Source organism: Labeo rohita, chromosome 20 (assembly GCF_022985175.1).
Source record: "Labeo rohita strain BAU-BD-2019 chromosome 20, IGBB_LRoh.1.0, whole genome shotgun sequence".
NCBI lineage: Eukaryota > Metazoa > Chordata > Actinopteri > Cypriniformes > Cyprinidae > Labeo > Labeo rohita.
Window position 1 is genome coordinate 29253256 of NC_066888.1, and position 15780 is coordinate 29269035.

Consider the following 15780-nt stretch of genomic DNA (forward strand, 5'->3'; position numbering starts at 1 on the left):
ACGCGATGTCGTCATGACGTCGGTGACGTGGCCTGACGGCGGTACGCGGGAAAGTTCAGACTGAGGAGCTGCAGCTTAGCAGGTGAGTGACAAAACAACAATCACGGTATTAAACATTTAAGAATAAAACAATTACGCTTCTACATTAATGTTTAGACATATTTATGTAAAATTTAGTGTGAGAACATATTTGAACACTTAATGTTGTTTGTGTGTGTCGATTGGAGCGCGACAGGATGTGTGTGTTTGTGTGAGTTTGTGTGTGTTTGTGTGTGTTTGTGTGTGTTTGTGTGTGTTTGTGTGTTTGAGATCTTCGGTTTTTCTAACACATAATCAGACCGATTAATAAATTAATATCTCACATTATTAGCAATTAACTGATAAATTATTCTTGTTTTTGTTCAGCCAGTTTGCGGATTGTCCTTTTGATTCTTAGAAAACCCTGTCCGATTGTAATACCATGGTACTTTTAGTAGTACCACGGTATTTTTGTGCTAGCTATACATCAAAATACTATGGTATTACCGTCTAATATTATCACTGTAAGGGTTGTTACTGTATTAATATACCTTGATGTTTCTAATGATGCATTTTTGTATGTCCGGACATGTGTAATATGGTGTTTTGCTCAGTTATGTTTTGTAAATATCTAATGTTGCAGGCCTCTGGAAAAGTCATTAACACAATGATGCTCCAACAGGGTGTGAACCACTGAGCTATAATTATTTATTTTAGTGTTGTTAACACTAATTTTGTGTTTTTACTTAATTTGTTTAGAACTACACTTCCAGTCAAAAGATTTTTGACAGTAAGATTTTTGTTTTTACAGAAGACTCTTCTGCTCACCAAGCCTGCATTTATTTGATCTAAAAGTACAGAAAAAACAGTGAAATTCTGAAATAATTTTACTATTTAAAATAATTCAATTCAGTTCAATTCAAATTTATTTGTATAGCGCTTTTCACGATACATATCGTTGCAAAGCAGCTTTACACCAAATTGACATTTTTACAATATATGTAGTAGTAGCTTGATGTACATATGGCAGAGATGTGTGGTAAAGATCAATTAATGACGTAATTAAACAGACAAAAAACACTATAAATTAGTAGCAGAATTCGGTAGTGCTGTATGTTTTCAGGGTTGGCATCATCTGAAGTCCTCTGTGGGGTTGGCATCATCTCTTCTTAAGTGTTCTGGATCCACACTGGAGCTTGTGAATTCCTAGTTACCTAGTTATCTGGCAAAAACAGAGAACAAATAGGAACATAATTAGCGTAGCTGCTGTTCAAACTAAGAAAAGGAAGGTTTGTTAAACCAGAGCTAAAAGATTAATAATGAACATTTGATCAGATATAGCTGCAGGAAAAGTTTATGAGATGCATTATTTGAATGCTTGGCTAAAAAGATGTGTCTTTAATCTAGATTTAAACAGAGACAGTGTGTCTGTTATCAGTTATCAGGAAGGCTGTTCCAGAGTTTGGGTGCCAAATGTGAAAAAGCTCTACCTCCTTTAGTGGACTTTGCTATCCTAGGTACTACCAACAGTCCAGAGTTTTGTGACCTTAGGGAGCGTGATGGATTGTAGTGTGCTAGAAGACTAGTTAGGTACACAGGAGCTAAACCGTTAAGTGCCTTATAGGTAAGAAGTGCTATTTTGTAGCTGATGCGGAACCTAATAGGCAGCCAGTGCAGAGACTTTAAAATTGGGGTAATATGATCATATTTTCTTGACCTGGTAAGGACTCTAGCAGCTGCATTTTGGACTATCTGTAGCTTGTTTATTGAAGATGCAGGACAACCACCTAGTAGTGCATTACAATAGTCCAGTCTAGAGGTTGTGAATGCGTGAACTAGCTTTTCTGCATCAGAAACAGGTAACATGTTTCGCAGCTTGGCAATGTTTCTAAGATGAAAGAATGCTGTTTTTGTAACATGAGAAATATGATTTTCAAAAGACAAGTTGCTGTCTAATATAACACCCAGGCTTTTGACTGTAGTGGAAGTAACAGTACATCCGTCTAGTTGTAAATTGTAAGTCAAAAGATTCTGTGTATTGTTTTTAGGTCCAATAAGTAATATCTCTGTCTTATCTGAATTTAATAGCAGAAAATTATTGGTCATCCAATCTTTTACATTTTTAACACACTCTGTTAACTTAGATAATTCAGATGTTTCATCTGGTCTTGTTGATATATATAGTTGAGTATCATCAGCATAACAATGGAAATTAATCCTGTGTTTTCTAATAAAATAACTGCTTTCTATTTCAGTATATTTTAAAGTATAATTTTTTTCCTGTGATTTCAAACCTGAATTTTTAGCATCATTACTCCAGTCACATGATCCTTCAGAACTCATTCTACTATTCTGATTTGCTGCTCAAAAACAGTTATTATTATGTTGAAAACATCTGAGTAGAATTTTTTTCAGGTTTCTTTGAATAGAAAGTTCAGAAGAACCGCATTTATCTAAAATAGAAATCTTTGGTAACATTATAAATGTCTTTATCATCACTGTCAATCAAATTAAAGCTAAGTAAAAGTGTTAATTTCTATAATTTCTTTACCAAAAAAGAATAGTGACTCCAAGCTTTAGAATAGTATAGTGTATAATGTTACAAAAGCATTTTATTAGGCTTTTATTTATTATTTTATTAGGCTCAAAAAGCTGTTGAGCAGTCTTGCAGAGCGGGCTCTGATCTTTCTTTTTTTCGGTCTTTCTGTTTATCTAAGAATCCTGAAAAAAGTACTAAACCTTTTTAAAGTATTGATAATAATAATAATAGCAGATCAACAAAATCAGCATAATAGAATGATTTCTGAAAGGTCATGTGACACTGAAGACTGGAGTAATGATGCTCAAAATTTAGCTTTGATCACAGGAATAAATTGCATTTTAAAATATATATATTCACATAGAAAGCAGATATTTCAAATTGTTATAATATTTCACAATATTACTTGCTGTACTTTGGATTAAATAAATGCAGGCTTTGTGAGCAGAAGAGCAAAGGTTTCTCCAACTTTTCACTTAAATTGTCAAGCTGATAATGTGTCATGTGTTATCAAACAGTAAATATGGCTATGAGGAATGCATCCCGGGTGGAGGTGGAGACAGAAGTTGAGGAGGAAGAAAATTTTGGGCCGCAACCAGTTTCACGCCTGGAGGTACAGCTGCCGCTGCAGATATAACACAAATGCTCTTTGAGTGTCTTTTGTTGATCCTGATGTCGTGAATCTCTCTTCAGCAATGTGGCATCAGCAGCAGCGACATTAAGAAGCTGGAAGATGGTGGTTTTCACACCGTGGAGGCTGTAGCATACGCGCCCAAGAAAGAGCTGCTGAACATCAAAGGAATCAGCGAAGCCAAAGCCGACAAGATCCTGGTGAGACCTTCAGAATTGCCATCTCTTATTGTGTTTTTAGCCATATGAACAAACGTCTAATTCTTCGTTTTTCCTAACAGACAGAGGCGGCTAAGATGGTTCCCATGGGCTTCACCACAGCGACTGAGTTCCACCAGCGCAGAGCTGAAATCATCCAGATCTCCACAGGATCAAAAGAGCTTGACAAACTCCTGCAGGGTGCGACATTGATCTAAACTCTCTGTCAGATGATAGTGCACTATATGCTATAATCACCTGATTGAGTCTTTGTGTGACTGTGTCATGCAGGAGGAATTGAGACGGGATCCATCACTGAAATGTTCGGCGAGTTTCGCACAGGAAAGACGCAGCTGTGTCACACACTGGCCGTCACCTGCCAGGTAAAACCCACTTTAAAGAATAATTTTATTCAGCAAGGACACATTAAACTGCTCATAATTGACAATATTTAACACTTATAATGTTGCAAAAGGTTTCTGTTTCAAATATATTACACAGCACAACTGTTTTCAACATTGATAATAATAATAAATGTTTCTTGAGCAGCAAATCAGCATATTAGAATGATTTCTCAAGGATCATGTGACACTGAAATGATACTGGAAATTCAGATTTAAAATCACAGGAATAAATTACATTTTAAAATATACTCAAATAGAAAACACTTATTTTAAATTGTATAATATTTCACAATATTACTAATTTTTACAGTATTTTGATCAAATAAATGCAGCCTGGGTGAGCATAAGAGGCTTCAAGAACATTAAAAAACACTTTGTGAAATTACTTTGTGAGATAAACTGATTTTTATTAAGTAAACATAAGAATAATTTAATATTTTATATTTCAAGACTTATTATCCATACATTATATTTTAGCAAACTCATGTTAAAGTGCATCAAATATGATTCATCAGGCTTTTGAGGAATGTTTATTTGTTCATCTCTCATTGCATTATATGTTTTACATTTACAAACTAATATTATAAATTATAAAACTAATCTTACTAAGACATATTATTGGCAGATATACAGTGACAGCTGATATTTTCATGCAATTTATTATAAAAACCTCATAGATTTGCAACCTATCAGAATTTCATTTTCCTTTTTGGCCATATAAATATCAGATTGCACCAAATTGCATATTTTTACTTGATTTGGGCATCTGAAAACTGAGGTGTTTATTTCCTCCTCAAGTTTGAGCTCCATATAAATATTATAGCACAAATATAGTAAACACTTTGTACAATATATACACTACCAGTCAAAAGTTTTTGAACAGTAAGATTTTTAGTGTTTTTTAAAGAAGTCTCTTCTGCTCACCAATCCTGCGTTTAGTTGATCCAAAGTATAGCAAAAATAAATAAATAAAATGATTTTACTATTTAAAGTTACTGTTTTTTTATTTAAATATATTTTAAAATGTATTTTATTACTGTGATTTTAAAGCTGAATTTTTAGCATCATTACTCCAGTCTTCAGTGTCACATGATTCTTCAGAAATTATTGTAATATTCTGATTTGATGCACAAAAAACATGCAGTATTATTATTATTATTATGTTGAAAACAGCAGAGTAGAATTTTTTTTCAGGTTTCTTTGATGAATAGAAAGTTCAGAAGAACAGCATTTGTCTGAAATAGAAATCTTTTGTAACATTAGAAATGTCTTTATCATCAATTTTGATCAGTTTAAAGCATCCTTGCTAAATAAAAGAATTAGTTTTTATAATTTCTTTCCCAAAAAAGCTTTTGAGTGGTATAGTGTATAGTGTTACAAAAGCTCAAATAAATGGTGATTTTTGGATCTTTCTATTCATCAAAGAATCCTAAGAAAAATGTCCTCAACTGTTTTAAATATTGATGATAATAATAATAATAATACTAATAATAATAATGTTTACTGAATAGCAAATCAGCCTATTAGATTTCTGAAGGATCATGTGACACTGAAGACTAGAGTATTGATGCTGAAAAATCATGTTAGGCTCTACAGGGTTAAAATATTATCTTTGCATTTCAGCTGCCCATAGATCAGGGCGGTGGGGAAGGAAAAGCCATGTACATCGACACAGAAGGAACCTTCCGTCCAGAAAGGCTACTGGCTGTAGCTGAGAGGTCAGAATCACTCTAGAAGCCCTTGTTATCCTTTCTATACCTAACACCAGAAATGAATGGATGGTTTCATACTGTGTGGTTGTGTTTGCTGTGTCAGGTATGGGCTGGTGGGCAGTGATGTGCTGGATAACGTGGCGTACGCCAGAGCCTTCAACACAGACCATCAAACACAGCTGCTGTATCAGGCCTCCGCTATGATGACTGAGTCCAGGTAACACACGCGTCCAGCCAGAATCTGATTCCAGACCGTCTCCATTAGCTCCATGTGTTGAAATATCCTCTATTTTTGTCCAGATACGCTCTGCTGATAGTAGACAGCGCTACTGCACTGTACAGGACAGATTACTCTGGGCGAGGAGAGTTGTCCGCCCGTCAGGGGCATCTGGGGCGCTTTCTACGCATGCTGCTCCGTCTCGCTGATGAGGTAAAGATGAGAGACCACACACACATGCTGTTTTATGATCTGAGCGGTTCATGCATTTACAAACTCTTTGCAGAATCTAGACAATTATTGAATAAATTATTATTATTGTTATAATTGAATATTAAAAATTATTAGAATTATTCTAAAGCTGATTATATTTACATATAGTTTACAAGACAAAAAGAAACTGAATTTAGTAAAATGTAATAATTAAACTTCATGTTGTGTTTTTAGGCAGTTTGCCTTAAATGTAGTTGAAAGTTCATTGGCTGATCACATGTGTGAAGTGTCCAATGGTAAATAGATAAAAAATGCTTTTTTTTTTTTTTTTTTACTTCATAAAAATACATTTTAAATGTAGTATTAAATTGTTTATGTATCATTTGTTTATCATTGAACATTTTTAAATAATAAATTATGTATAAAATGTGTAATACATTTTATTAGATAAAAATAATAACTTTTTTTTGTCTGTTTGGCCACTTGAAAAGTCAGTTTTGGCAATTTTTCTTACATATAATAATAATAATAATAATAATAATTATTAATAATAATTATTATTATTATTATTATTATTATTATATACAAATAATAATAAATAAAAAAAATATTAATGATTATTCATTTGTAATTATTTTTTTAATTTTTGTTTATAAAGAAATGTCATTGAGATACTGTTATAGTTTAAAAAAAAAAAAAAAAGCTTTTATTCTTATATTTTCCATTTTGATTTTACATTTAAAAACATTTAAAATGAAAAAATATCAGTAACCAGTCATTTTAATGATTTTTATATATTATATAAAATATATTATATTCCCACCTATGCAGGTTTCAGGTCAGTGTTATTTTGGAGTCATTGAGATACTGTTATAGTTTTAATTAATATTTGTTAATTAATTGATTAATTAATATATTATTATTTTTCATTTTAATTTTACAGGCCTACTATTGTTGTTTTTTTTTTATTAGTTTTGTTTACTAGTTTTAAGTTTCGTTAGCTTTTGTATAAATTTTTTTTTTTTTGTTATTTTGGTACATCAAGTTCAAGTAAAAAAAATCAGAAATGTTGCTTTGGCAAATAGCTGAAATAAAGTTTATTTATTTATTTATTTATTTTTATTTTATTATTTTTTTCAAATGGAATTCATTGTTTTAAAAAAACTATAATAACCCTGTTCGTACTGTCTTGTGAATCTTACTTGAGCTGAATAATGATGCTGTTGTCATTGTGGACCTGCTTTACAGTTAAAACTTAATTTCAAAATTATTGCATTTTTTTTTACATTAACATTATTTTCTTCTATTCCCCCATTATTTTCCCTGTTATTTTCCTGTTTGTTATTGTACACCTGTTTTGAAATCATCTGCATTGTATAAAGCACTACATATAAATAAATATGACTTGGCTTATGTGATATATATGAAGTTAGCTCATGGAAATACGTCTTGTTTTAAATCTGGTTTGTAGTTTGGTGTGGCCGTCGTCATCACTAACCAGGTGGTAGCACAGGTGGACGGAGCGGCCATGTTTTCAGCAGATCCCAAGAAGCCGATTGGAGGAAATATTCTAGCTCACGCCTCGACTACACGGTAAAACTTAGCAGTGGATGACTATTGTGGTGTCAGTTGATGCTCACATACTCTATAGATTAATAATGTCTCGTCTCTGTCTGTTGTAGATTATACCTGCGAAAGGGTCGGGGAGAGACACGGATATGTAAGATCTATGACTCTCCATGCTTGCCTGAGGCGGAGGCCATGTTTGCCATTAATGCTGATGGAGTGGGTGACGCTAAAGACTGAAATGACACTATTCGGAGAACCTGTGTGAGACCATCAGTCAGAGAAAAGACTCCTGAAAATTATTGAAATGTGGGCACATATTGTTTAGTCTGGATTTATTCAAAAAGATTTTGGAAAGAGAATGAACCCTTCAGAGTGAAATTCATGGTTTATTGACATATATGCGGATTGACGGATATGAGCCGGTGTAATTATTTGCTCTTTACTGTGATGTCAACGTCCTTTATACTATGTTATATACATCTTTTGTTATATTTGTTTGTTTTGTCTGGATTAAACCTTTTCCTTGTACATAAACTACTCAGAATTAAAATGTTTTATCTGTTAAACTAAAAAAAGTGAATGTTTTTGTGTTACCAACAGTTAGAACCACTGGGAAAAAAAACAGCAAAATACTATTAGATAGTTGTGGAGTTTTATTGTGATGTTTCAGGAATTCACTTCATGTCAAACAAAATCAATCAATTAAATGCTTAATTTCACAGCATGTTTAAATATAAAAAATTAGGAATGATCCGAGTCACCTTCATCTTTTGTAAGGAATGAAATGCAGTGTTTTGTGAAAGAGATGAGAACGGTAGCAAACAATATTAATATATTTAATTTTTTTCAGATTACTAAACGCATCCATTGCAAAGAACATTAAATAAATAGAGCACATATCAGGTGAAATGTAAAAAGATGTCAGTTGTCATTAGACCCCACCCTAATTATTCACGCTACTTATTGATAGGTCAGTTGGCCTGTCAATCAAAGTCTTGAGCTCCTCCTGTAAAGCTGCGCTGTCAGAATCCTAAAGAAACCAAAGAATTCACCTAAGATACAGAAAACTTAAAAAACCAACAGTATTAGTAAAACTACAAAAAGCACAAATTCACCTCATTTGCTCCAGCCGGTGTGCTCAGAGCTAACTGGACCCAATTTCTGGCTTCTGACGTGTTTCCGAGCTCCTTGTGACACTGTAAACAAAGGGACATAAACATCGTCTTCCAATAATACAGTTTTTTGTGTGAACTGTTTCTTTTAAGGCAAGACACTGCAGGCAAAAATATTGTTTTGCGTATTTTTGCGACTTTGCAGCCCCCTACAGTTAAGTGAGTGGAATTCGTTGTCGTGAACATTACAGCTGTACACATGCGTTTATTGCTGCCGTAAAGCAATCTGTCCTTTCCGCAGAATATCATATCCACTCACCGAGAGCAGATGTGCAATAGTGCAAATTTATTAGATAATGCATAATTTACATATTTAAACATCACATTTACGAAAAACGTTTAATATCCTAATTTTTTCCATAAGAGCAAGCGTGGCCATTTGTAAATTTTATGTCGGACTTCCGGTCTCATCCGCGTCTAGGTATTCCAGTACAGAACAGCTCGTTTAGCTGCTTGATATTGCAAATTGGTCTGTCTTACCATGTTATTTTAATGTGTTATCTTAATTATGAACACATTGGTTTGTAGTGCAAATAGTTTTACCGTTTACTGCATGCTGTTTGCTTCTCGTATTTTGACTATAGCTGCACATGAACCGGAAGTCTCGCCCATAGGCTTACTTCGGTGTTAAAGAAGATTGGATGAAATAATTTCCTTTATGTACTAAAAAGGGGGAAGTCTAGTGATATGTGTTAGTTAAAAAAAAAATCCTATTCACTTCACCTCACCTGTAGTGTCTTGCCTTAATAAAATGACACATCTTGAAGAATAAACCTATTATAGACAGTAAGTTTACCTTGGCGATATAAAGCCGAACGGTTTTGGAGAATCCTGGGTTTAACTCCTCTGCCTAGAGATCAGACAAATCAGAAACATTAGCATGTATCTGATGAATCTTCCCAGTGGTTGAAGCTGTACCTAAGACTCCTGAATACCTTGAGGAAGTTCTCCAGAGCTTCGTTTAGTGAGGATGTGGGAGGAGTTTCATAAATTGTGGCGGCAGTTTTCTTCTCCAGCCAACCTAGGGAGCTCACCTACAACATACACAAACGTGTGCATTTCACAGATATTACAGATTGGCTGACAGTAGTCACCTTTAGAAATTTAAATTCAGTTGACTTGATTTGGGCTTCAAAATGTTCATTTGTGAAGATTATCTCGATGAACAACACATTTGTTAGTCTCTGAGCTTATTTTCTGCAATAATCCAAAATCCTACTGACTTCTGTCAAAGGAGGATTAGCAAGCACTATGAATTATTACGGAGTTTCGTGTCAGCAGTCAGTTCTGACCTCTAAACACCAGCGGCCGAGCAGATAGAAACAGATGGGATCATCGTCACGTAGAGCCAAAGCTCGATCCAAATGCTCCTGTCAGAACATCCAGATCAAGCATAGTCATTAAACACACGACTCGTGAAAGACGACACTCGTGTTCATCTGTGATACTGATGTAAAGCGTAACAGGCTCACCTTCAGTACGCGACCGCTTTTTAGTTTTCCGTGAATGCTCTCGTACTGTGAAGACAAGCGTGCGAGGATGGCAAACCTGAGAGTGCAGACATGTTATGAACTACAGATATTAAAACTCAGAGTAGAGGTAGAGGTTAATAAGTGTGTGGTGTTTTCATACCACTTGTGACAATCAGCACTCAGTCCATTCCTTGTAAGCGCTGCCTCTGCTTCATAATGACCTTCAATGTTAAAAGGTCAAAGGTCAGTGCAGGTAAAGTACATTATAAGTGGTGTTTCTAGTCCCTATGGAATGTGTAATGCTCCACAGGGGATGTTTCCTATGCATTTGCAGTGTTCTTCTCACAGAGCATGATGTTAGGAGCTGTAAGGCACTTCATAGAGAACTAATATAATATTTGCTCACCTTGCTCAGCGTAGTTTTTCTTATCTTCTCTGTTGTCTGCCGTCTCACACATGTCGCTGTAGGCACGAGCCAGTCGCCACATAAACTCCACGTTGTCAGCGTACTGTGCACACACACACAAAGAAATGCTATTTTTATTACAGTTGTTATGATTCACCTTTATTTTGAATGCTATATCTGTTCTTTGATCATTTCAAACCATATTGTGTATAATTGTGCTCTTGTCACTTGCTTCACAAATTACATCAGTTTAGATACATTTTAATTTTTTGAATTATACATTAATGAAATACTAAAAAAAAAGATTGAAAAGATTTTTTTTTGATAGAAGACTCTTATGCTCACCAAAGCTGCATTTATTTGATAAAAAATACAGTAAAACTGTAATACTGTGATTTTATTTTATTTTTTTTTTACAATTTAAAATACTGTTTTCTATTTGAATATATACTAAAATGTAATTTGTTTCTGTGATGCAAAGCTGAATTTTCAGAATCATTACTCCAGTCTTCAGTGTCACAGGATACTTAAGAATATAAAATAGAATATTAAAAAAAATTGTAAAATTGTGAATTATAATGATACACTTGCTTTGAATATTGTGTCAGAAACATTTTTTATATACACTACCAAAGTTTTTGAACAGTAAGACTTTAAATGTTTTTTAAAGAAGTCTCTTCTGCTCACCAAGCCTGCATTTATTTGATTCAAAGTACAGCAAAAAGAGTAAAATTTTGAAATATTTTTACTATTTAAAATAACTGTTTTTTTTTTTATTTTAATATATTTTAAACTGTAATTTATTCCTGTAATCAAAATTAAATTTTCAGCATCATTACTCCAGTCACATGATCTTTTAGAAATCATTCTAATATTCTGATTTGCTGCTTGCAAAACATTTATTATTATTATTATTATTATTATTATTATTATTATTATTATTATTATTTTAAAAAAGTTATTTTAAATAGTAAAAATATTTCAAAATATTACTGTTTTTGCTGTACTTTGGATCAAATAAAAGCGGGTTTGGTGAGCAAAAGAGACTTCTTTAAAAAAAAATTAAAATCTTGGTAGTGTATCTCTTCAGTTATCATTAAATATCTCACCAGTGGTCTGTTCTCCATCAGCAGCTGGAAGCCCTCTGCTTTTTTTCCAGAATCCCCTGTATGCAGCAGATCACACTGGGTGAGCAGAAGGGCAAATTCAGGGCTGGGAATGTCCGTTAAAGAGTCCACCATCAGCCCGTCATCATCCTCTTCCTCAACCTGTGAATCATCCTGTCTCAGCGTGAGCACCGTGGCGCAGCTCTCCTCCTCATCTGAGTCTCTCACATCGTCCTCACCATCTTTATCCGTCTCGCGATCCGTCTCTCTGTCCGTGTAGTCGGACTCGGCATTGGAATAGGCCGTGGAGTATCTGTGGAGGAGCTTAACTGCTGAAACGAACACAACCTCAAGAGCTACACGACATCCTGATACATAAACGTCTGGTGATAATGACTCTGACATACCCAGCCTCACTGTCGTCACAGACACTGGCGACCCCGGCACTGGCGGTGAAATAAATGGAGCTGGAGCTCATGGATTCAGAGCGTTCCCTCGGCATGAGCGGACGCCGCCGCCGCGATCTCTGACTCTCCTCCACAGTCTTCCTGGAAAGTGTGAGAGACTGACATGAGATGCGGTGACAAAGAGATAGTTTTGCTACACAAGACCCTTATTTCTCGGCTGGGATCGTGTAGAGCCTTTTGAAGCTGCACTGAATTTGCATTTCCTGATAATTTACTCACCCCTATGTCATCCAAGATGTTCATTTCTTTCTTTCTTCAGTCGAAAAGAAATTAAGGTTTTTAAAGAAAACATTCCAGGATTTTTCTCCATATTGTGGACTTCAATAGGGATCAGTGGGTTTCATTGCAGCTTCAAAGGGCTCTAAACAATCCCAGCCGAGGAATAAGGGTCTTATCTAACAAAACGATCTGTCATTTTCTTAAAAAAAAAAGTTTATATACTTTTTAACCACAAATGCTTATCTTGCACTAGCTCTACGATGTGCATCTTGTGTAATCACATTGGAAAAGTCATGCAGGGCTAGCTTTACGTATGTGTACTCTGGTTCAAAAAAGGTAGGGAGAAAAATCTCATTTTCCCCTCCGACTTCAAAATTGTCCAACACTGTTGTTTTACCAGTAAACACTGGGTTGTTACTTCCACCTACTGTTGAGGTCAAATGTTTACACACACCTTGTAGAATCTGCTAAATGTTCATTATTTTACCAAAATAAGAGGGATCATGCAAAATGCATGTTATTTTTTATTTAGTACTGACCTGAATAAGGTATTTCACGTAAAAGACATTCACACAAAATACGCAAGAGAAAATAATAGTTGAATTTATAAAAATGACCCTGTTCAAAAGTTTAAATACACTTGATTCTTAATACTGTGTTGTTGCCTGAATGATCCACAGCTGCTTTTTCTTTAGTTTTTTGTTTAGTGATAGTTGTTCATGAGTCCCTTGCTTGTCTTGAACAGTTAAACTGACCGCTGTTCTTCAGAAAAATCCTTTAGGTCCCACAAATTCTTTGTTTTTCAGCATTTTTGTGTATTTCAACCCTTTCCAATAATGATTGTATGATTTTGAGATCCATCTCTTCACACTGAGGACAGCTGAGGGACTCAAAGGTTCAACACTCACTGATGCTTCAGAAGGAAAAACAATGCATTAAGAGCCAGGGGGTGAAAACTTATGAAAACAACTGTATGATCCTTCTTATTTTGGTCAAATAAATAATGTTTTGCAGATTCTGCAAGGTGTATGTACTGTACATGCATGATGCGTGATTATGTGCGTGATTACATAATGCGTGTGAAGTCAAACTAGTTTAAAACCAGCATTTGTAGTTTTAGAAAATCTGACTGATCATTTCACTATATAAGACCCTTATTCCTCAGCTGGGATCATGTAGAGCCCTTTGAAACTGCATTAAAACTGCAATTTAGACCTTCAACCCATTGAAGTCCACCATTAAAGTAAACTACATGGAGAAAAATCCTGCAATGTTTTCCTCAAAAACCATAATTTCATAGATATTACAATTTTTTAATGTTTTTTAGGATATGACAATATTTGGCCGAGACACAACTATTTGAAAATCTAAAATCTGAGGGTGCAAAAAAATCTAAATACTGAGAAAATCGCCTTTTGTTGTCCAAATGAAGTTCTTAGCAATGCATATTACTAATCAAAAATGACGTTTTGATATATTTATGGTAAGAAATTTACAAAATATCTTCATGGAACATGATCTTTACTTAACCCTTTAACTGTCACCTTCCCACCTGTGGGACGCTTGGCGCTCTTTTTTTCGTTGTCCTTTTTCTCTATCAAATATTTCGTATCATTTGAAAGCTTAGAAGGCCAAGAATCATCCTATGAAAACCGGACATTGTGTTACCATGGAAATTATACTGTAAAATCTTTTGGCGGTCTCCTCCCCCCTTAGCAGCGGTGTCAAGTGTCAAATTACAAAATGCATTATTTTTTAGAATCCAAACTTTTTATGATCTCGACAAAAAACGTCATTGGAAAGGTCTGAGTCTCAGAATTTCATATTTGGTGGTTATTGTGATAGAAGTAAAATTGACTGAGAAATTTAGACGTTTGTGACAGAAAATTCTATAGAGTTTGTATGGCACCCGGTGGCTGTTTGTGGTATAACGCCCTAAACAAACTTTTACAGGAATCTTGATTTTTTTCATATCAACTTCAAATTTGGAACATAACTTATTTAGACATAAGGCTTCAATCTGATAACAAATTTAGGGTAAAACCTGTTATGTAAAATATGTATTTTATATAAAATATAATAAAAATGGTACAGTGCATTTTCTTTTTAGTAAATTTAAACTTCTATAACTTATCAATATATATATATTTTTTTAAATTTCACATCTGGCATAATCTGGTGACTATCTTCTTTAAAAAGAGACCAACCTTAGATCTGTATTCCAAAGTGTTCATGAATTACAACAAATTAAGTTCGGATAGTGCACTTTCAAGCCTATTTTAAAAAATGGGGGGTGACAGTTAAAGGGTTAATATCTTTCTAAGATTTTTGGCAAAAAAAGAAAAATAGATCATTTTGACCCATGCGATATATTGTTAGCTATTGCTACAAATACCTGTGCTACTTTTGACTGGTTTTGTGAGTCACAAATATTAATGTATTAATAATTTGCATTTATGACCCAGGTTGCTATGGACACGCAGGTTTGTTTACATATTATGAGTTCAAGAAGAAAAGTGTTCACCCACTTGACATCTTCAGCAATGGTGGTGCTGATGCCCTTCAGACCCTCCCGCAGCTCTGCGATCTCATTCCTCAAACCGGACACGCTCTTCATCACATCATCCAGAGTCTTCCTCAGCTCCACATGCTGCTCAGGTGACAAACTACTCACCGCTGCGGAAAGAGCCGCGGAGTCTACTGAAAACACACACACATATCATTGTCATACACGCGTGTCTAGATCATGTTGAAAGTGAAACAGATGTACGCGATGTGTTTTGGCTCATACCAGTTTCGTTTTGTAACGCGGAGCTCGTGTTATTCAGCAGCAGGCGGCGGTTTCTCCTTCTGAGAGCTTCTTTAATGATCAATAATGCGATCAGGCCGGTGCTGATCGTCACACTCACACCGAGACCGATCAGTGCGTTCCTACCGAGCCAGCTCATCGTTTACCACTCGTAAAAAAACCCCCCGAATCCTCCGTTATTAGTACATCTGCGTTTCTCTCGCCCCGATCTAACTCGCCGTCACTTTATTCTTGTTTACTCTCATTATTTAGGGATATAAAGACCGCTCCGCCTCATCCTCTCACTCTCGATTATTAATTAATGACTAAATATCTGAACGGCATCAAACGCCGTTTGACAGTTGATGTCATGAGTGTTTGTGTGTGTGTGTGTGTGAGAGAGAGAGAGAACGTGTGTTTGTGCGAGTGTATTAGCGCACCCTTCCGGACTGGAGGATTGATGCGGAACAACATGAATTAACAATATTATACAGAACGATATATTATAAACAAGAAAATAGAAAAATAAAGGCAACGTGAATCCAAAAAAAAAAAAAAATCAGGGAGAATTTAAAAATAAACAGCAAAATAAAAATAATATTAAGGGTTACTGACAAATAAGTTGCCCAAGATGGCAAAATATTTAAAAA

The 15780-nt window shown here is 34.8% G+C and overlaps 2 protein-coding genes across 5 annotated transcripts; one reads left to right on the forward strand and one right to left on the reverse strand.

Moving 5' to 3' along the window:
- Position 1: 1 nt before the first annotated feature.
- rad51 (RAD51 recombinase) lies at positions 2-8033 on the forward strand. 3 transcript variants are annotated; one of them, XM_051139378.1, is made up of 11 exons: positions 22-82; positions 778-808; positions 3076-3170; positions 3251-3388; positions 3469-3586; positions 3677-3768; positions 5413-5507; positions 5605-5718; positions 5802-5931; positions 7403-7524; positions 7614-8033. In XM_051139378.1, exons 3-11 carry the CDS (start codon positions 3081-3083, stop codon positions 7735-7737), a joined length of 1023 nt encoding a protein of 340 aa, XP_050995335.1. In that variant the 5' UTR covers positions 22-82; positions 778-808; positions 3076-3080; the 3' UTR covers positions 7738-8033. The 3 variants fall into 3 exon arrangements, with proteins under 3 accessions (XP_050995334.1, XP_050995335.1, XP_050995336.1); XM_051139379.1 differs by lacking the exon at positions 22-82 and adding an exon at positions 97-106; XM_051139377.1 differs by lacking the exon at positions 778-808 and having other exon boundaries at positions 2-82.
- Positions 8034-8133: 100 nt separating this feature from the next.
- rmdn3 (regulator of microtubule dynamics 3) lies at positions 8134-15542 on the reverse strand. 2 transcript variants are annotated; one of them, XM_051139376.1, is made up of 12 exons: positions 15134-15542; positions 14871-15039; positions 12064-12204; positions 11660-11969; positions 10551-10653; positions 10305-10365; positions 10145-10220; positions 9965-10042; positions 9608-9706; positions 9469-9522; positions 8616-8696; positions 8134-8530 (listed from the first exon to the last, which is right to left on the reverse strand). In XM_051139376.1, the coding sequence occupies exons 1-12, from the start codon at positions 15288-15290 to the stop codon at positions 8444-8446; spliced, it is 1416 nt and encodes a 471-aa protein (XP_050995333.1). In that variant the 5' UTR covers positions 15291-15542; the 3' UTR covers positions 8134-8443. The 2 variants fall into 2 exon arrangements, with proteins under 2 accessions (XP_050995333.1, XP_050995332.1); XM_051139375.1 differs by having other exon boundaries at positions 14871-15042; positions 15134-15541.
- Positions 15543-15780: the final 238 nt, after the last annotated feature.